Below are 21,074 nucleotides of genomic sequence, written 5' to 3' on the forward strand. Positions count from 1 at the left end.
AGATTCCTCCTCATCTTTCTAATATATGTCTTCTTGTAGATGACTTCAGTGGAGCGAGTGCTGGACTACACTGAACTTGAAAGTGAAGCACCATGGGAATCATACAAGCTCCCACCTGATGGCTGGCCACACCATGGAGTCATTGACTTTGTAAAAGTTAACTTTGGCTACAGTCCAGATTGTGAGCCTATTCTAAAGGACCTAAATGTAGCAATCAGATCCAAAGAAAAGGTAAGCAAGCTAGCTACTGTTCAGCAATTAATCACTTTGTCTCTATTGGAGAAATCAGATTTTAGTTAGTTATTGGCTAATTCTTATTGTTAGTGTTGTGCTGTATAATTATCCGAAATAATCATCTGAACAAACTGAGAAAGAGAAAAATCAAAATACTATAAAGTTTCCAAGCAGTATTCTCTATAAAAGGTCTTTATGAATGTTCCCTAATTCTGTTGCTAACAAGTTAATGGCCGTGAAAATTTCATTCCAATTTCAAAATTAAAACAAAATCACCTGATACTAATCTTCACTTGAGTACGTATGTTGTACATGTGCAGTCAAAATAATAAAATTAAATTACTTAGCTTTCCTTTATATCAATGTAGAAATGCAGAGGATTTATCAATACCAAATATTGTGTAGAGGTTACTGATGAATTGAGGTTAGGCAGGTTAGACATAGGGAAATTCAGGGTCGGGCAATGGGTCTGGGTGAGATGCTCTTCAGAGGGAAGGTGTAGACTTGTTTGGCCAAATAGTCTGTTTCCACACTGTAGGGATTCTATTCACAGCTTAGGCACTGAATAATATACACTGAAATAAATAAGACCACAGTAAATGAAGAAGCCATTCAACCTATTGTCCGCTGGCTCCTCATTAGAAAAATGTAAAATTAATTCCCGTCACATGCTTTCTTCCCATAGACCTGTATGTTAAACTTAAAACCAAAAGAACTGTGAATGTTGTAAATAAGGAACAAAAACAAAATTGCTGGAAAAGCTCAGCAGGTCTGGCAGCATCTGTGGAGGAGAAAACAGATTTAACGTTTCGGGTCCGATGACCCTTCCTCAAATGATGACACATTGAAACCACGGGAGTAGGATTTTTCCCATTGCCAGGGTTTTCAATAATGTTCGCAGAAAGATTGGAGCAGCAGAGTGGGCAGCACCTGGTCTCCTTTGCATGGGCTTGTCCTCTTTGTCTGCTTTTTCTTTCTCTTCTTATTCTTTGCTCAGATTTATTTAGTTTTCACTCAAACTTACCTTATAAAGAGAGCCCTTCAATTGGAAATTGGCCTCAGCAGGTTCTGGAGCAGCGACGGCGTTTTCAAAAGCAGCATGAAAAATGTCAGCCATCCTGTAAAGCCTGGTGTGGGACTCTTGTTTTCATGTGGAGTGAACTGGTGAACCCCGGAGCAGGCCCTCTGGCAATGGTATGGTGTGTTCTGAAACCCTGAGCGGGAGTCTACTGGTGGCATGGCGTCCGCTGGTGAAGCCCAGAGTTGGACTCTCTTTAGGTTATTTTTCTTTATTTTTTATTTCGTTTTGACTTAATGAGAATGGTGCCTTATGCATGGCAACAGTACACACTGTTCACTGTTTTTCATACTGAATACACATGACAATAAATGATTCAATAAATGATTCAATTCAAGTGTTCTGGGGAGTGCATCGCCAACAATCTAAGCAACCCAGAGTCATCTGCATGAGGTGAACTGGAGAGCCCAACAGAAATCTCGGCTCGGAGAGATGGTGGCACTCTGGCTTGCAGTTCTGGGGCCCCAGCAGCGACAGTGACGTAAATAGAAATGCAAGTCAGACAAGTGCTGTGGGTCAGGGAGAGTAACTCTCATCTGCAGGGAGCATCAGGTTAGAAGGGATTAAGGAATATAGAGAGTGGACCTGGGGATCTTACCCCTTGCCTATGAATTCCTTCTGCTAGTTCAAAATTTAGACCAGGTGGGAAGTGACCCTTAAAATGACCAAATAAATGCTAAGTGTCCAATAATTGGCCACTGAATTGGGGCAACAGTATTAGCAGTGCCGTCAGTCTTACTCACCCTCTGTGACATTGCAGACTGTGACAATTGAATATGTTTAATGATTCTGCCTCCATGATCCCACTTATCAAATTGCAAGGATTAACAACCGTCTCAAACTCTCCTCATCTCTGGTTATTTTGAAATTGTGTCTCCTAATTCTACACTTACCCACTAAACCACATCTGTACACATTACTCTAATTATCTTACCAATGCCCAGTACAATTGCGATAAGACTTTGCTACTTTAATATAACCTCCCTGTAAAGTTGGGCAAAATCTTATTAAAAAGCTGCATAGTTCGAAGTAATAGCCTAGAAATTCCAATAAATGATGGCTGTAAATCTGATGAACTTTGAGTGAAGGGAGGGAAATTAGAGTGAAATTAGTTTTTGCCATTTCCAGTGGCAACTTCTTACAGGATCCTCTGATATCATTTTGGGAGCTTTTCTGACAGCAGCACAAATTTGTACCAATTTCTGGCTTTGCTTCTCATTTCCAACACCTTCAGTTCTTTTGTTTTTTTTCTTTGTTTAATCTTTATGATGTTCCATAGATCATCTTGATCATAGAATCCCTACAGTGTAGAAACAGGCCCTTCGACCCAACAAGTCCACACTGACCCTGGAGCATCCCACCCAGACCCACCCCTCTATAACCCACCTAACCTACACATCCCTGAACACTATGGGCAATTTAGCATGGCCAGACAACCCATCCTGCAGAGCTTTAGACTGTGGGAGGAAACCAGAGCACCCAGAAGAAACCCATGCAGACGCGGGGAGAATGTGCAAACTCCACACAGACATTTGCCCCAGGGTAGAATCGAACCCGAGTCCCTGGCGCTGTGAGGCAGCAGTGCTAACCACTGAGCGACCGTGCTGCCCCTTCGTCTTCAACAAAACTTTACATTGCCACAAGTGATTTTTTCTTTTAGAAAGGACAATCGATTTGTGAATTCCATTATCTGATAGCAATTCTTGAGATTTTCTTGGAATAAAATGGTTTTCAAAAGGAAAAAAACATTTTAAAATCAGATAGTTGATTATTTGGTTAGCCAAGCTTCAAAGGGCAATTGTGGAATTGTCCATAGTGTCCTGGGATGTGAAGGCTAGGTGGATTAGCCATAGGAAATGCAGGTTTACAGGGATAGGGTAGGGAGGTGGTTTTGGGTAGAACGCACTTTGGACGGACAGTGTGACTTGATGGGCCAAGTGGCCTGCTTCCACACTATAGGAATTCTATGATTCTAATAACATAACGTAAATTTGCAGCATAAAAGAATAAATGTTTTCATAACTATTTTCCATTCCTCTTTTGGAGATGTTGACTCAATACAATTCCATACATGCCTTCTGGCCAGTCGATCAACATTTTTCAGGCAAAATAGGGAATTAGTTTAAATGTAGGATGCATTTTAGTCAAGCTTTATTAAGTTTTATCTTATTTCTACACATTCCTGCTTTCCAATGGATCATGCAATTTTTATATTTGCTCCCAATCCATAATGCTCATTTTGTTTCTTTAAATGTTCAGTATTACTCTGAACAAACTGATAAGCATTTTTTTTAATTGAAGCATGTCTTTGACAAGCCGGGCTGGATTTGCATTGTTGTGAAGGATGCGTTTGAAGGTTCCAGCAATTTTGTGCTTCCAGCCAGCATACTGGTATATTCCTGCTTCCAATGTGACTGCAGGCAGAGTACAGCACGACAGTGGCCTCACAACAGCAAGCCAGTTATAGGGGTGATTAATAGCAGAGATGCAAAACAGCCTAGAAAGAATCCTATTAAGCTGTATGTACTGGAACTTTTAGAGGATGCCTCCATCATATCTACCTTGCCCAGTCTGTTTGCTGGACACCCAGAGCTCTGGATGTTCCTGCTGGCTTTCCTCACTGTGGATAACCATTCCAGAAGACTGCCTCCTTGAAAATATTATCCAGTGTCTCCCAACACTGGTTTCCTTATCCAGAGTTTAATCCAAAAGCAGAATCGAAGCCCTTGAATTAAAATTCAGCCTACTGCTTTTTAATGTTTCTGATTTCTAATTATAACTTCTAAACCTGTTTTCCCCAGAATGAAAATCCAGCCCAGCTTACAATGGTACAATATATAATAAATTGTAACCTCATTCATGATACTTGCTGTTGCAGATTGGGCTTGTTGGAAGGACAGGTGCTGGAAAGAGTTCGCTAATCTCAGCTTTGTTTCGCCTTGCTGAACCAGAAGGGAAAATCATCATTGATGGCCTTGTGACCTCGGAACTAGGTTTACATGACCTGCGAAATAGCATGTCCATCATTCCACAGGTATTGTATGAGCTGATCTAAAATAGATGTGTCCTAGTATCATTAGTCTTGAAGAAGGGTGGTTTTAAATTTGACCATAATCTTGATCATGTCGTACTGACTGTTTTATACTTAAAGTTAACTTATTGTGCAGAATAGAATTAAAAGCAGCTTTTTTTTAACATCTTCTGCAAAACCACTGCTTGTACATTAAATATAAACTTGCCTTCAGTTGATTAATGAGTGAACTAAACAATTTGAACTGCTTTTTACATCAAACTGTATCTTTGCTTCTCACCCAATTAATTTTATTTGAGGACACTGTTTGTGTTATATAAAAACTACTTTTTTATTGTTTGTACTCTGTGGTGCGATTTGTGAAGAAGAGGTGACAGGAGAAAATGATTTATTCTAATAAATAGTTAAATTTTGGAATGTACTGTCTGATGGTGTATTGATGCAGATTCAGTAAACTTCAAAGGAAGTTAGATATAAATAGTTGGCAAAAATAATTGCAGTGATACCAGGAAGGAGCAGAAAGCAGTGCTAACTGATGGCTGTTTAAAAGAACCAACTCAGATTAGATGAGCCAAATGGCTACCCCTTTTATTGTGTGCGTTCTCACTCTAAGGCACAAGCTTAACAATACAATTCAGAGATCTAGCTGATGCCAAAATTAATGAACCTAATAAACATCTTTATTTGCATAGTTTGGAAATTGTTTATATTTTATTTAAAACATAACAGAAAACAAATTTGCCCTTCGCTTGAGTGGAAGCTCAACTAAATGGGTAGCATGGTAGCTCAATAGTTAGCACTGCTGCCTCACAGTTCCAGAGACCTCAGTTCAGTTCTAAACTCAAGTGATTGCCTGCGTGGAATTTGCACATTCTTCCCGTGTCTGCATGGGTATCCATCATGTGCTCCCTTTTCCTTCCACAGTCAAAAGCTGTTCAAGTTAAATGGATTGGCCATGCCAGACTGCTCGTTGTGTTCAAGAGTGTGTAGGTTAGGTGCATTAACTATGGGAAAATGCAGGGATAAGGTAGAGGGATGGGGATGGGTCCATGTGGGATGCTCTTTGGAGGGTCAGTGTGGACTTGTTGGGCTGAATGGCCTGTTTCCACACTGTGGGGATTCTATGATGATAATGTTTATAGGTAGCTTAGCTGACTCCAGTTATGTCATTTGTAAATCAATATAATCCTATTGCCCAACCTTTGCTGAATAATTCCTGGAGAAGATGAAGAAACAAATCTTTATTTACATAATAAAAGTTGTATCTCTAACCACTTTTTATTTTAGAGAAAATTAGTCACTGTTCACAAAGGAGCATTTAGCTGGAATCATATTATTAGTCAATAAACTATGATGGAATTGACAAAGATAAACATCACCCACATTTTGAACATAAAATGTCTCCAGCACAATTTGATTCTTTTTTTTCTTTTTACTGAATCTGCATCAGCCCCTTGGGGTATTTACAGTTGTGCTAGTCTTGAAGACCTAGGCAGTTTAACTTCTGTATGCAGACAAATGTGGATGTGAGCAGGCACACAAATCTGTGCCACCAGATAGCTGGCACCATACTGGACTCTAGCTTAGTTAAGACGCTATTAAAGTTTATTCTCCTCTAGAGACTGACAAATTTGAGGCTTTTCTTGCCTGCACACTGTTGGAGAACTAGAGGAAGACTTGCCCTTCATAATGACAGTCCAGATGCTGTTTCTATTTTTTAACTTAAAATTTTAAAATGGAAAGAGAGTGGTGAAAATGGAAGAGGACTCATCCAACTCAACTTGTATACCACAAAATGGAGCTCCACTACAACCAGTGCATTCATTTCCAACTTGCAATGCAAACAGTCAGTGCTGTACAAACTAAAACCTGGCAGCATTTGTTGAGAGAGAAACAGAGTTAAAGCATTTCAATCCAAAATGACATCTTTTGAACTGGTCCTCAGTTTTCACTTCTGAAGAAGAATCGTGTTAGACTCGAAACACCAACTCTAATTCTCTCTCGACAGATGCTGTGAAACCAGATAAAGTTGCTCCACCACTTCCTGTTTTTATTTCAAATTTCCAGGCCCATACTATTTTGCTTTTCTTGACTTTTTGTTTGTATTTGTATTCCCTCCAGGAAGGCATCTTTCCCGCAGCTGTAACCCCCATTTGACTCCAGTATAGGATTCCTGACACAAGTGACAAAGGGCCAGATTTCCACTACTAAGGCGGGTAACTCAAGTTGAGAAAATTTCTAACTCAGCAGACTCACCCCTGTTTAAAACCTCTATTGGATTTAATTTTCTAAAGAAGCAGAAACGAGAAAGTTAGGGCTATCAGTAACCTAGAAGTAGATCGTAGGTGGCCGTGTTTGGGACTGTGTGTGCTGGGACAGACATGTCACAGGGTCTAAATGGGTTGTCTAGGAAATTGTTCTAATTGTTTAGAAACTAATTTACCGTTTTGTCCTTACCCTGAACCCTATCCTCCCCAAAGCAATCCTCAGTGATCAGGAAGCGACCATTCAGCGCATCAAGCATGCTCTGAAATTGGATTCTGATCATCTCAATAACGTTTTCCCACATTGTCTCCACATCCCTTAATGATAGTTCGGTAGTAGATTCGCCAACTTTAGGTACATTTAATAATACATTGGATAAGCATATGGACGTACATGGAATAGTGTAGGTTAGATGGGCTTCAGATCGGTATGACAGGTCAGCACAACATCAAGGGCCGAAGGGCCTGCACTGTGCTGTAATGTTCTATGTTCTATGTTCTATGATATTAACCCCCCGAAACCTATCAATTTCTGTATTGAATATACTCAGTAATTGAGTTTCCATAGCCTCTGTTGTAGAGAATCCCAATGATTCACCATCTACTGAGTGAAGATATTGATCTTATTTAATGAACTTTCCCTTAACATGAAGTTATGTCTCCTAGTTCTAGACTCATAGCAATGAGAAATATTCCTGTCATGCCTAGGTTAACTGAGACCACATCACATCCTTTGAAAGTCTAGGAATTAATTATTCAATTTCCTCAGTATTGCCTTATTATTCAATCTCACCATCCTCAGGTTTAATCTGGTGAACCTCTTGCACACCCTCCATTGCATGTGTATCCTTTAAATGAGATAAGATCTGTACACAATACTCCAAGGGAGGTGTCTAAACAATTGCAGCAAGATATCCTTACTCCTGTACTCCAATGTCCTTAGAATCAAGGCCAACAAAACAATTGCATGTAACTTAGTTGTTTGCTGAACCTACATTGTAGCTTTTAATAACTAAAAGACTGGGACACCCAGATCCTTTAGGACATTTTTCCCAACATTTCACCATTTAAGAAATATTCTGCCTCATTCTATTTTTTCCATAAAAGTGGATAAGTTCACACATTGTATTTCATCTGGCAATCACTTAGTCTGTCCAAGTAAATAACCTTCCACATCTGCTTGTAACCTTCCTGTAATCTGCTTGTTAACTTAGGCTCCCACCCATTTTGGTGTCATCAGCAAATTTGGAACTTTTAGATTAGCCTGTACTAAATCATTTCTGTGGCTTGTGAACTGAGCACTGAGTCCTTACTTGTTGCACAATTTCAGAGCTAGTATAGCCTGCTCTCTGGCTCGCTCCAGAAGATGCTGTTCTAAAAACACTACTCTGAAAACATTCTAGGCTACCTTTGCCTGTCTGATATTCCAATTTATATATAAATTAAAATTCCCCATGATTATCACCATTCTTCTCTGACAAGCTCCCATTATTACTTGTTTTACACTCTGTTACTGTTGGGGGATAACTAACTACTTCAGCCTCAAACTGTGCAGCCAGACCTGGGTTTCTCTGGTATTCTGTATGTGCAGTTACAGAAAACTATTTTCAGCTGATTTGCTTAATTAAGTAACTTCGGCAGCTCTCTAAGCAGTCAGTTTGTATATTCCTGTTTAAAGCTAGATAAAATTTAGAAATTAAACAATAAATTACAGCTAAATATTAAATATGATATATAAACAAATGTTTTATATTTAGAAAGAGATTAAGAACCCCTTACCAAACTACCAGCTATCTTCCAAGTCACGCAAATGAATGAATTGTCATAATTAATTCTGCATCCTTGCTTTATTTCTATAACACTGGAGATTCCACCTCTTCAAGTAGCCATCCAATTCACTTTTAAAATGATGGATGAAATCTTTTTCTACCATCTATTCAGATAGATTGCTCCAGGTTTCAAACACTGAGTGAAAGATTTCCCCTCTAAATTATTTACCATGGATTTTCAATGATATCTAACTATTGATCCACTTACCACTTATTCTGCTATATGCACTATCAAAACCTGTCAATATCTTGAGTTGATTAGATTAGATTCCCTACAGTGTGAAAACAGGCCCTTCGGCCCAGCAAGTCTACACCACCCCTTGAAGCATCCCACTCAGACCCATCCCCCATAACCCACACACCCCTGAACACTACGGGCAATTTAGCATGGCCAATCCACTCAGCCTGCACATCCTTGGACTGTGGGAGGAAACCGGAGCACCCGGAGGAAACCCACGCAGACACGGGGAGAATGTGCAAACTCCGCTCAGACAGTTACCCAAGACTGGAATTGAACCCGGGTCCCTGGCGCTGCAGTGCTAACCACTGAGCCACCGTGCCGCCCACTCTACTAGGTCAACTCTTAACTGTCCCTGTATCAGGGAGGATAATCCTACCTTCCAGCTTCTCTCTTATTTCCCTATCAGCATCCCTGATAACCTCCTGGTGCACCATCTCACCATTTTTTTAATGCCTTTAAAATTTTGCCCAAATGTGGTGCTCAAAATTATCCACAGTGCTCCAGTCAAGGACTAAATGGTAATTTTCAAAATTCTGATATGTGTTACTTGCTTTTGTAGCTGCTTCCTATATAAAGCTAAGAAACCCCTATGCTTTGTCTTTGCACCTTATTCACTTAGCTTACCACTTATATGGATCGTGGGATTGTGTATATGGATTCACATTTCTGTCCCGAGTTGCACTATTTACTGTATCCAGCAGGCCAGGCTGCATCAGAGAAGCAGGAAAGCTGATGTTTCGTGTCAGGATCCTTCCCGAAACTTCCCCTATCCTGCTCCTCTGACGCTGCCTGGCCTGCTGTGTTCTTCCAACTCCACAGTGTGTTATCTATGACTCCAGCATTGGCAGTTTGTAATGTCTCTGAGCTATTTATAATATACCATCTTTCCATATTAGTCCTGCCAAAATGCATCTCTTCACACTTTTCTGCACTGAACTCCATTGTTATCATCCTGCCTGTTTCACCAATTTTCATCTACTTTATCATGAGGCCTGTAATTATCCTCGTCATGATATATGTCTGGTCAAGTTTTAGATGATCTACAACGTTTCTAACACTGCTATATATACTCGGGTCTTAGCCCATAAACATCTCAGTGAGTAATGGAACCAAAACTGACTCTTGGAGAACATTATTACAAGTCACCTCCCAGTTGAAAGGATGGTGCCAGGGGCAGAGGTTATAAGCCATAGGGAGAGGCTGAATAGGCTGGGACTATTTTCCCTGGAGCATCGGAGGCTGAGAGGTGACCTTACAGAAGTTTATAAGATCATGAGGGGCATGGTTAAGGTGAATAGTCAAGATCTTTTCCCAGGGTGGATGAGTCCAAAAACAGACAGCATTAGTTTAAGGTGGGAAGGCAACTGCATCACGCAGAGAGTGATGCATGTATGGAATTAACTGCCAGAAATGACGGAGGCTGGTACAATTTCAAAATTTAAACGGCATTTGGATGATTATATGAATAGGAAGGGTTTAGAGGGAAACATGCCAAGTGCTAGCAAGTGGGAGTAAATTAGTTTAAGATGTCTGGTTAGCTTGGATGAATTGGACTTGAACAGTCTGTTTCCATGCTGTACATCTCTATGACTCTGACTCCACCCATAAGCAAGCTTTGCTGCAGCCATTCAACTAATCCTGTATTCATACCATCACTTTTCGTTAATTCCATGAGTTTTCATCATCTTGTCCTCCTATGTGGCACATTTATAGAATCATTAAATACAGAAGATGCCCATCAACTCTGCACTGACCAAAAAAACCGGGAGAAGGTAGGGCCGATCAGGGATAGCGTAAGGAACTTGTGCGTGGAGTCTACGCAGATAGGGGAAGCCCTAAATGAGTTTTTTGCTTTGGTTTTCACTAAGGAAAGGGACCTTGTTGTGAATGAGAACTTTGAGGAGCAGGAAAACAGGCTTGAACAGATCAAGATTGAGGAAGTTGGTGTGCTGGAAATTTTGGCAAACATTAAGATTGATAAGTCCCCAGGGCCAGACCAGATTTATCCTAGATTGCTCCGGGAAGCGAGAAAGGAGGTTGCTAAGCTGCTGGCGAAGATCTTTGCTTCCTCACTCTCCACAGGACTCGTACCAGAAGATTGGAGGGAGGCAAATGTTGTTCCTCTTTTCAAGAAAGGGAATAGGGAAATCCCTGGAAATTACAGACCAGTCAGTCTTACGTCTGTGGTCAGCAAGGTTTTGGAAAGAATTCTGAGGGATAGGATTTATGACTTTGGAAAAGCATGTCCTGCTATGCCTCGAAATTCCATGTTTGTATTGCAAAGATGATCAACCATAGCTGTAACTCTGATAGATTGTAATCCTTAATCTTGTTTTGTTCATTTTTTTCCCCCTCCTTTTTTGTGGAGACAACTGTTGTGGCAGTTTCACATGTCCATCAGAATGGATTCTCTTCTGCCTTAAAGAGGACTCGGGCTTTGAGTCCTTTTGTGGGTCTCTCACACTCTGCTGGACATGTTGTTGACAGGTTGTCATCTGAAATGATAGAAGGTGTAAACATCTCTTGCCAGTTCAGTAGGATAGATGACTGCTTCCACAAGAAAGGAGGCAGCTTCTATCTGGAAACCAGTATATATCTGTTAAATCTCAATGTAATATTTTATAACATGAATGAGATACATTCAGGCTCTGAGTTGTGACTCCTACAGTTGTAGTTGTTATTGCAGAAAAAGCTCCCATCTTAGTAACAAAAAAAAATCACCTTGCCCAATGGATACAGGACAAAGTACCTGCTGTAGTCTGCTGTTTTTCCAGAACATGATCTCTCTTTGCATTGTTTTCAGATTAGATTAGATTAGACTCCCTACAGTGTGGAAACAGGCCCTTCGGCCCAACAAGTCCACACCACCACCTTGGAACATCTCACCCAGACCCGTCCCCCAATAACCCACACACCCTTGAACACTACGGGCAATTTAGCATGGCCAATCCACCTAACCTGCACATCTTTGGATTGTGGGAGGAAACCCACGCAGACACGGGGAGAATGTGCAAACTCCACACAGTCAGTCGCCCGAGGTTGGAATTGAACCCGGGCCCCTGGTGCTGTGAGGCTGCAGTGCTAACCACTGAGCCACCGTGCCACCATTCTGAATTGTTGTACTGTGGATGCATCTTTGCTAACCCCTAGAATTTAGTTTTGTCATTAAGGGCTTGTGGCCTGACTTTATTCTTAGTCTTCATTTCAAATATAATTTGCAAACTTTTCTCCGGACTGTGTAACAGCTCATGCTTCCTTCTGCATCACTGCATTTCTTTCAATCAATGTGACGCACAGAAAACTGATCTGTGTTTTCCATCTGCCTGTATCTGAGAGATTACAGCTCCCAGTCTAAAGAAGATGTACCTGCAAAATTGATGGTGAGTAACTCTGAGTCATATTAGGTGATACTAACAGCTCTTTGATTTTCTCAAAAGAGCTCTGTGTACTTTCCTCTACCACCATGTCTTGTGTTATTGCAGCAGCTCCCGTTGTGGTTCATTGACAAGAACCAGGTTGAGAAAGGACTTTCTGACTTGGTTTCTCATGCCCATGAATCAATGGAACTCAGTTACGCGAAGAAGAGTTGGAAACTCCTTAATTGCTGTTGTCGTTTGTGGAACAATTCTAATACTGAATACATCAACAATATGCCTGAAGAGCTTGACAAATGACAGCTCACCCATGATGTTGAATTCTATACCTCCCATCTTGTATAGTTTTTTTCAAGATGGCTGATGAGAATTTCAGCAACAGAAAGAAATCAAACTGCTGTATTTTTGTCTGACTTAAAGCATGTCTTATTTCCTTCTAATAAATATCAGCAATCCAGTCCAGGACTTTTCTTTGTGTATATACTGTATAAGCTTCTTGATGGACCACTCAACTTTGGAATTTGACCAGGTTCCTCTTTCCTGACAGTTATTCTATGTGTCTATCTATAAATATAACTGTGTGGCATTAGGGGAATTAACTGCGTTGCACTGACATAATAGAAGCATATATATTTATTTTGTTGTGATAGGGGAGGATATGTCTTTTCAATGCATGATTGCTGTTAAGCAGAATATTTAAAAGTTTTTACTAAATTGTATTAATAGAAAAGAGACAAAGGAAATTAATGTGTACAGCATGTTGTGGTTTTTAAGATAGATTTCTAATGTTAAAGAAAGTTATTGGACAATATTTTCAGATTTAGATGATAAATCTTCCTACTCCCTAGTTATGATGCAGGAATGTTGTAACAGTGTTTAAGCCTAATGCAATGCTCCTTTTGTTTCTGCATTTTCTAAGTGTTTCAGTTGTGTACAATAGAGTTACTCACTGGAGTACATGACCTTTTGGTTTTAAAAAAGGATTTTGTGCAGACTTAAGTTCATTCCATTATCCAAGTACAATGTCTTCCTTTTCCAGCAGCTGCTGGTGAACAATTGATTTAAAGATTTTGGCCATAGAAATCAATTTGGAGCGATTTCTGCATTTTGCAAATGTGATCCCATTTTTAAAAATGCTCCTTTCAGGGATTAGTGCAGGAAGCTCCACTTGACGAACTAAGACACCATACCTTCATATAATTAGGCAGGAGTCACTTTCACTGTAGTTCATATAGTTGATTTGGATGACCCAGGTCTGAATACTGTTTTGTCTAAAGTTACTTCCAATTTTCAATGATGTGAGGATTGTGAACAAGTTCATTTTGGCTGTTCAGGTTTCCTTTGTCAGAGGTTAGCAAGTAAGGTTCCCTTTGGATATAAAAGAACATTTTTATTCAGTAAATGCTCTTGATAAATTAATTTCACTTTGCTAGGGAAGATCACCCTCGCCTCACGAGGAATTTGTTAGCTACACACTTAAGAGATCTTATATGATGTCTTGCTAAAAAATTCAGTTGTTACCTCCAAATTTATACAAATGGTCAGATTTAAACTTATACATACATGTGAGGTAGCACAGGCATGTATTTACTGACCTAGAGCTTTAAAAATGGCACAGAGGGAGCAAGAGAGAGACCGACCAATAGTGTTTTAGAGCAGCAGAGTGAACAGGTGAGAGTGTAAAGCAGTAAGCAGCAGCAGAGAGTATGTGAGAATAAGAGCAAATCCGGTGTATTAAAAGGCTGCTCAAAGTATGGGGTTGGGGGCGGGGGGGAGAGAGAGGGGTGGGGGTGGGAATGGGGATGGGGGTTGCCCAGAGCATTTAAAAAGGAGCACAGAGGCTGCAGGAGAGAACTTCAGGTCAGAGACAGGGAGCTGGAACTTGAGTTACAGAAGCTGCAATGTGAGGGGATACATGGCTCTAGAAAGCAGTCCTAGCCTTTCGGCTAGAGCCCTCCTTTAGGCTTGGCCCATGGTCAGGGTCAGGACGTGTAACTGTGGGGGAGGAGGTGCAGGTTAATGTTCAAAAAGGTAGAAATGGCAAATGTAACTATCAACAGATTTGAGGTTCTTGCAGCCTTATACCTAAGATTATCAGGGTAGGTTAACAAACTGATGATGTCTGTCTGATAGAGGAAGCCATTTAAGCAAGGGAGTAAATAGAAATCCTGTGATAGTAGCATAGATGCAATGCTGTACAACTAAGAGTGACAGGTTTCTGGCTATGCTGCCTGCCAGGGGATAGAGTTTAAGCCATTTTGCTCATTATTGGAGAGAGAAATGTCCACCTGAGGAGAAGGATCCAGTTGTCATAGTCCATGTAGTAGACGTGACCAGAAAAGAGTTCTGCATTAGAGATAATAGGAACTGCAGATGCTGGAGAATCCAAGATAATAAAATGTGAGGCTGGATGAACACAGCAGGCCAAGCAGCATCTCAGGAGCACAAAAGCTGACGTTTCGGGCCTAGACACTTCATCAGAGAGGGGGATGGGGTGAGGGTTCTGGAATAAATAGGGAGAGAGGGGGAGGCCGACCGAAGATGGAGAGAAAAGAAGATAGGTGGGGAGGGAGGGAGGGGATAGGTCAGTCCAGGGAAGACGGACAGGTCAAGGAGGTGGGATGAGGTTAGTAGGTAGATGGGGGTGCGGCTTGGGGTGGAAGGAAGGGATGGGTGAGAGGCAGAGACAGGTTGGACTGGTTTTGCGATGCAGTGGGTGGAGGGGAAGAGCTGGGCTGGTTGTGTGGTGCAGTGGGGGGAGGGGACGAACTGCGCTGGTTTAGGGATGCGGTGGGGGAAGGGGAGATTTTGTGGTCTCTCCGGAAAGCAGACAGGGGTGGGGATGGAAAAATGTCTTTGGTGGTGGGGTCGGATTGTAGTTGGCGGAAGTGTCGGAGGATGATGCGTTGTATCCAGAGGTTGGTGAGGTGGTGTGTGAGAACGAGGGGGATCCTCTTTGGGCGGTCGTGGCGGGGGCGGGGTGTGAGGGATGTGTTACTGGAAATACGGGACACGCGGTCAAGGGCGTTCTCGATCACTGTGGGGGGGAAAGTTGCGGTCCTTGAAGAACTTGGACATTTGGGATGTGCAGGAGTGGAATGTCTCGGGAGCCGAACCCTCCCTCCACTGACCGGAAGCCTAACCCTCCCTCCACTGACCCCTTCACCCGCTTCCAACACAAGTCCTCCTCCTGGACACCACCCCCAGGCCTCCTACCCTCCCTCGACCTCTTCATCTCCAACTGCCGTCGAGACATTAACCGCCTCACCCTCTCCACCCCTCTCACCCACTCCAACCTCTCCCCTGCAGAACGGGCAGCCCTCCGCTCCAACCCCAACCTCACCATCAAACCCGCAGACAACGGTGGCGCAGTGGTAGTATGGCGCACTGACCTCTACATCGCCGAGGCCAGACGCCAACTCTCTGACACCACCTCCTACCGCCCCCTCGATCATGACCCCACACCCGAGCACCAAACCATCATCTCCAACACCATTCGTGACCTCATCACCTCAGGGGACCTCCCACCCACAGCCTCCAACCTCATTGTTCCCCAACCCCGCACGGCCCGTTTCTATCTCCTTCCCAAAATCCACAAACCTGCCTGCCCTGGTCAACCCATCGTCTCAGCCTGCTACTGCCCCACCGAACTCATCTCCACCTATCTGGACTCCATTTTCTCCCCTTTGGCCCAGGAACTCCCTACCTATGTGCGTGACACCACCCACGCCCTCCACCTCCTCCAGGACTTCCAATTCTCTGGCCCCCAAAAGCTCATCTTCACCATGGACGTCCAGTCCCTGTACACCTGCATTCCGCATGCAGATGGCCTCAAGGCCCTCCGCTTCTTCCTGTCCCGCAGGCCCGACCAGTCGAACTCGTCCTCACCCTCAACAACTTCTCTTTTGACTCCTCCCACTTCCTACAGACTAAGGGGGTGGCCATGGGCACCCGCATGGGCCCCAGCTATGCCTGCCTCTTTGTAGGTTACTTAGAACAGTCCCTCTTCCGTACCTACACAGGCCCCAAACCCCACCTCTTCCTCCGGTGCATTGATGACTGTATTGGCGTCGCCTCTTGCTCCCCAGAGGAGCTCGAACAGTTCATCCACTTCACCAACACCTTCCACCCCAACCTTCAGTTCACCTGGGCCATCTCCAGCACATCCCTCACCTTCCTGGACCTCTCAGTCTCCATCTCAGGCAACCAGCTTGTAACTGATGTCCATTTCAAGCCCACCGACTCCCACAGCTACCTAGAATACACCTCCTCCCACCCACCCTCCTGCCAAAATTCCATCCCCTATTCCCAATTCGTCCGCCTCCGCGGCATCTGCTCCCACGATAAGACATTCCACTCCCGCACATCCCAAATGTCCAAGTTCTTCAAGGACTGCAACTTTCCCCCTACAGTGAACGCCCTTGACCGCGTCTCCCGTATTTCCAGCAACACATCCCTCACACCCTGCCCCCGCCACAACCGCCCAAAGAGGATCCTCCTCGTTCTCACACACCACCCCACCAACCTCCGGATACAACGCATCATCCTCCGACACTTCCGCCATCTACAATCCGACCCCACCACCCAAGACATTTTTCCATCCCCACCCCTGTCTGCTTTCCGGAGAGACCACTCTCTCCGTGACTCCCTTGTTCGCTCCACACTGCCCTCCAACCCCACCACACCCGGCACCTTCCCCTGCAACCGCAGGAAATGCTACACTTGCCCCCACACCTCCTCCCTCACCCCTATCCCAGACCCCAAGATGACATTCCACATTAAGCAGAGGTTCACCTGCACATCTGCCAATGTGGTATACTGCATCCACTGTACCCGGTGTGGCTTCCTCTACATTGGGGAAACCAAGCGGAGGCTTGGGGACCGCTTTGCAGAACACCTCCGCTCAGTTCGCAAACAAACAACTGCACCTCCCAGTCGCAAACCATTTCCACTCCCCCTCCCACTCTTTAGATGACATGTCCATCATGGGCCTCCTGCAGTGCCACAATGATGCCACCCGAAGGTTGCAGGAACAGCAACTCATATTCCGCCTGGGAACCCTGCAGCCTAATGGTATCAATGTTGACTTCACCAGTTTCAAAATCTCCCCTTCCCCCAACGCATCCCTAAACCAGCGCAGTTCGTCCCCTCCCCCCACTGCACCATACAACCAGCCCAGCTCTTCCCCTCCACCCACTGCATCGCAAAACCAGTCCAACCTGTCTCTGCCTCCCTAACCTGTTCTTCCTCTCACCCATCCCTTCCTTCCACCCCAAGCCGCACCCCCATCTACCTACTAACCTCATCCCACCTCCTTGACCTGTCCGTCTTCCCTGGACTGACCTATCCCCTCCCTCCCTCCCCACCTATCTTCTTTTCTCTCCATCTTCGGTCGGCCTCCCCCTCTCTCCCTATTTATTCCAGAACCCTCACCCCATCCCCCTCTCTGATGAAGTGTCTAGGCCCGAAATGTCAGCTTTTGTGCTCCTGAGATGCTGCTTGGCCTGCTGTGTTCATCCAGCCTCACATTTTATTATCAAGAGTTCTGCATTAGGAGTCTGAGCAGGAAAAGTACATAATTTCTGGATTATTACCTAAACCACATGTAACTAGGGGAGTAGAATAAGTCAAATAGATGGGGAAAGAGATTATGTATAGCGAGATGTGGTGGTTCAAAGGGAAGAAATCAAGTTTGTAGAAGAGGGTATTGATTTGGGTAATCGTAACGAAGATGTTGTAAGAAGTGACACTGTACAAGTTTTACAGCACACCAGCAGATAAGGCAGAGATTGCAAAAGTGGTCAGTATTGAAGGGTATTCTATATTTCAAAAGCATAGGAAGTTACGAAAAGATAGTTGGATAGCTCAGCTACTTAAAAATTTTATTAGTACGGTAGTGAGAAATGACTACCACACAAAAGAACAAGATGTGGAATTAGAGATAACAAAATGTAAAGCTGGTTGAACATAACAGACCAAGCAGCATCAGAGGAGCAGGAAGGCTGAGGTTTTGGGCCTAGGCCCTTCTTCAGAAATGTGAAGGCTGACATTTCGGGCCTAGACCTCTGCTCCGCTGATGCTGCTTGGCCTGCTGTGTTCATCCAGCTCTACACCTTCTTAATCTCAGATTGTCCAGGATCTGCAGTTCGTACTATCTCTGAAGATCTGGAATTAGTTTGATTACTTTTTAAAAATTCTTACGGGAGGTAAGAGGCCATTTGGGGTAATTTATAGACCCTTAACAATAAGTATGTTGCAAGACACATTCATATATGAATACAATGGGGCATATAAAACATGCACTGTAATATGTAATGGTGACTTTACATTTAGATTGGGCAAATAAGACTGGCAAATGTAGCTGAGAAAATGTGATCCTAGTGTATCTTGGACAGTTTTTCAGAGCGTTATGTTCTTGAATCTACCAAGGGGCAGCCTGTCTGTGGAAGTATGTAATTATACAGGAATAATTCACAACCTTGTAGTAAAAGGACATACTGGTGACGATAAAATGATAGAATTTCACATGCCATTTAAAAGGTTGAAGGTATGAGAGCTTAAGACTTATACTTAATACCTAAATGAAGGTAACTTTAATGATGTAAAGTCAAAACTGACTAAAGTAAAATGGTAAATTGGATTAAAATTAAGACAAGAAAGATGATGTGATGTACTTTTGAGATATTTAATAACTCCTTAGCAAAGAATTATCTCAGCAAGGAAGAAATATTTAGAGAAAGTTGCAATTTCTATGGCTAAGGAAAGAAGTTAAGGAGTGTATCGATTTGTTGGGATCAGTGTAAAATTCTGTGAAAGTTAGTAATAGATCAGAAGGTTGGACATGAGAGAAAGCTAGTAATATTACAACAAAAAGCAGTAGGGATAACAGCAGCGAAATTCATGGCAGCATAGTTGGCTGTCAATCATAGAATCCCCACACCGTGGAAAAAGGCTATTCAGCCTAACAAGTCCACACCGCCACTCCAAAGAGCATCCCATCCCAACTCACTCCCCTATCCCTGCATTTCCCCATGTCTAAACCACCTAAACATCCCTGGACACAATGGGACAATTTTAGCGTGACCAATCCATCTAGCCTGCCCATCTTTGGACTGTGGGAGAAAACCGGAGCACCCAGAGGAAACCTACACAGACATGGGGAGAATGTGCAAACTCCACACAGACTGTCGTCTGAGGGTGGGATCAAACCTGGGTCCCTGGTGCTGTGAGGCAGCGGTATTAACTGCTAAAGTGGTGGCCAGATGGGAACCACAGGAGTAGAACAATAATTGCGGGGGGAAGTAGAAACAAAGGCAAACGTGACTAACAACAAGAAGAGGCAGCCAATGTGGTCTGAAATGTATGTGTTTCAATGTGAAAGGTATAATAGGCAAGGCAGATTAACTTAGAACTTTGATTAGTACTTGGAGCTATGACATTATTGTGATTATGGAGATTTGGTTGAAAGAGGGACAAGACTGGCAGCTGAATCCCACAGGATTTAGATGTTTCAGGTATGCTAGCAGGGGATGTTAAAAGGGTGGGGAGTTGCATTACTGATAAAAGAGTATTTCAAAGCTGCACTGAGGGAGGATGCAGCAGATAACTCATGCAGTGAGGCAATATAGGTAGAATTTGGGAATAGGAAAGGTGCAGTCATGATGCTGAGGGTATAATACAGAACAGTAACAACCAGTGGAGGAGACAATATGTAGACAGATTTTGGAAAGATGTAAAAACAGCAGCATTGTTGTGGTAGGTGATTTTAGCTCTACTTGTATTGACAAAGGCACACTTTGTGCTTGGGGCTTCGATGGGGCACAATTTGTAAGGACCATTCAGAAGAGTTTCTTGACACTGCATGTAAACAGTCCAACCAGGCAAGGGTTTATACCGAACCTGGTTTTGGGGTATGAGCACAGCCAGGTGAGTGACGTTTCAATGGGAGAGCATTTCGGGAGTAGTGACCATAACACAGTGACTTTTAAAATACTCATGGATAGGAATAACAGCAGCCCTCAGGTGAAGTTCTTATTCTGAGGGAAGGTGAACAACAACAATAGGAACTGGAGAATTTTGATTGGAGGAAGCTGTTTGAGATTAAATCCACATTGGACATTTGGGAATATTTCAAACAACATTTCATAAGAGTTATATTATACCTGTATGGTATACAGTATACTCCTGCAAGAATGAAAGATAGGTATGGTAATTTACGTGAACCTTAGATGACCGGGGATGTTATGACCTTGGTCAAAAAGTAAACAAAGCATACATAAGGTTTAGGAGGATGGGAACTGATGAAGACCCTTGAAGCATATAAGGAAAGAACTTAAATGAGGAATTAGAAGGCCAGAAGGGGTCATGAAAAGTTGTTAGCACACAGGATTGAGGAGAATCTCAAGCCTTTTTATACATATGTAGAATAAAAACAAGAGGGTAGCCAAGGAAAGGGTTGTCCCACTCAAGGTCAAATGTGGGATCTATGCATAGAGCCAGAAAAGGTAGGTCCGTTCCTAAACAAATGCTTTATGTGAGGTTGTAGACATGCTCACTGAGCCGGTAAGTTTGGTTGCAAACATTTCGTCACACTGCTAAGTCAACACTTCAACCGAGGTACACTGACAATAGCGCTTAGCAGGGTAACAAAACATTTGCAACCAAGCTCACCAGCTCAGCGAGCATGTCTACAACCCCATCCACAACCCGAGCTACAAATCTTCTCAAAAACTGTAAACAGGTATACAGGGTGATTAAGAAGGCACTTAACATGCTTAGAGATGGTAAGAATTGCCATTACTAGAGTCAGAGATAACACAGTATGGAGCTAGAGGAATACAGCAGTCAGGCAGCATCAGAGGAGCAGGAAAGCTGATATTTTGGGTTGGGCTCCTTCTTCAGAAATGGGGGAGGGGGAAGGGATCTCTGAAATAAATAGAGCTTGCCTTCATTGCTCAGGCCTTTGAGTATATGGGTTGAAAGGTCTATACACCAAAGAGATGGAATTGGTGTGCAATCTCCAA

The 21,074-nt window shown here is 43.1% G+C and overlaps 1 protein-coding gene across 4 annotated transcripts in view; it reads left to right on the top strand.

Annotated features, from left to right (window-relative positions):
- Nucleotides 1-21,074, top strand: part of abcc4 (ATP-binding cassette, sub-family C (CFTR/MRP), member 4) — a 492,919-nt gene that overhangs the window by 381,025 nt on the left and 90,820 nt on the right. For 3 of the 4 annotated variants that reach the window (XR_007247792.2, XM_048533434.2, XM_048533433.2), the window contains exons 25-26: nt 40-231; nt 4,191-4,346. Coding sequence is in view for 3 of the 4 variants with exons in the window: in XM_048533434.2 (XP_048389391.1) it covers nt 40-231; nt 4,191-4,346 (348 nt within the window). In the remaining variant the exon portion in view is untranslated. Of the gene's footprint in view, nt 1-39; nt 232-4,190; nt 4,347-6,464; nt 6,615-21,074 lie in introns of those variants that run through there. The other variant, XM_048533436.2, reaches the window with a different exon arrangement.

The sequence above is a fragment of the Stegostoma tigrinum genome, chromosome 6 (assembly GCF_030684315.1).
Source record: "Stegostoma tigrinum isolate sSteTig4 chromosome 6, sSteTig4.hap1, whole genome shotgun sequence".
NCBI classification, from domain to species: Eukaryota; Metazoa; Chordata; class Chondrichthyes; order Orectolobiformes; family Stegostomatidae; genus Stegostoma; species Stegostoma tigrinum.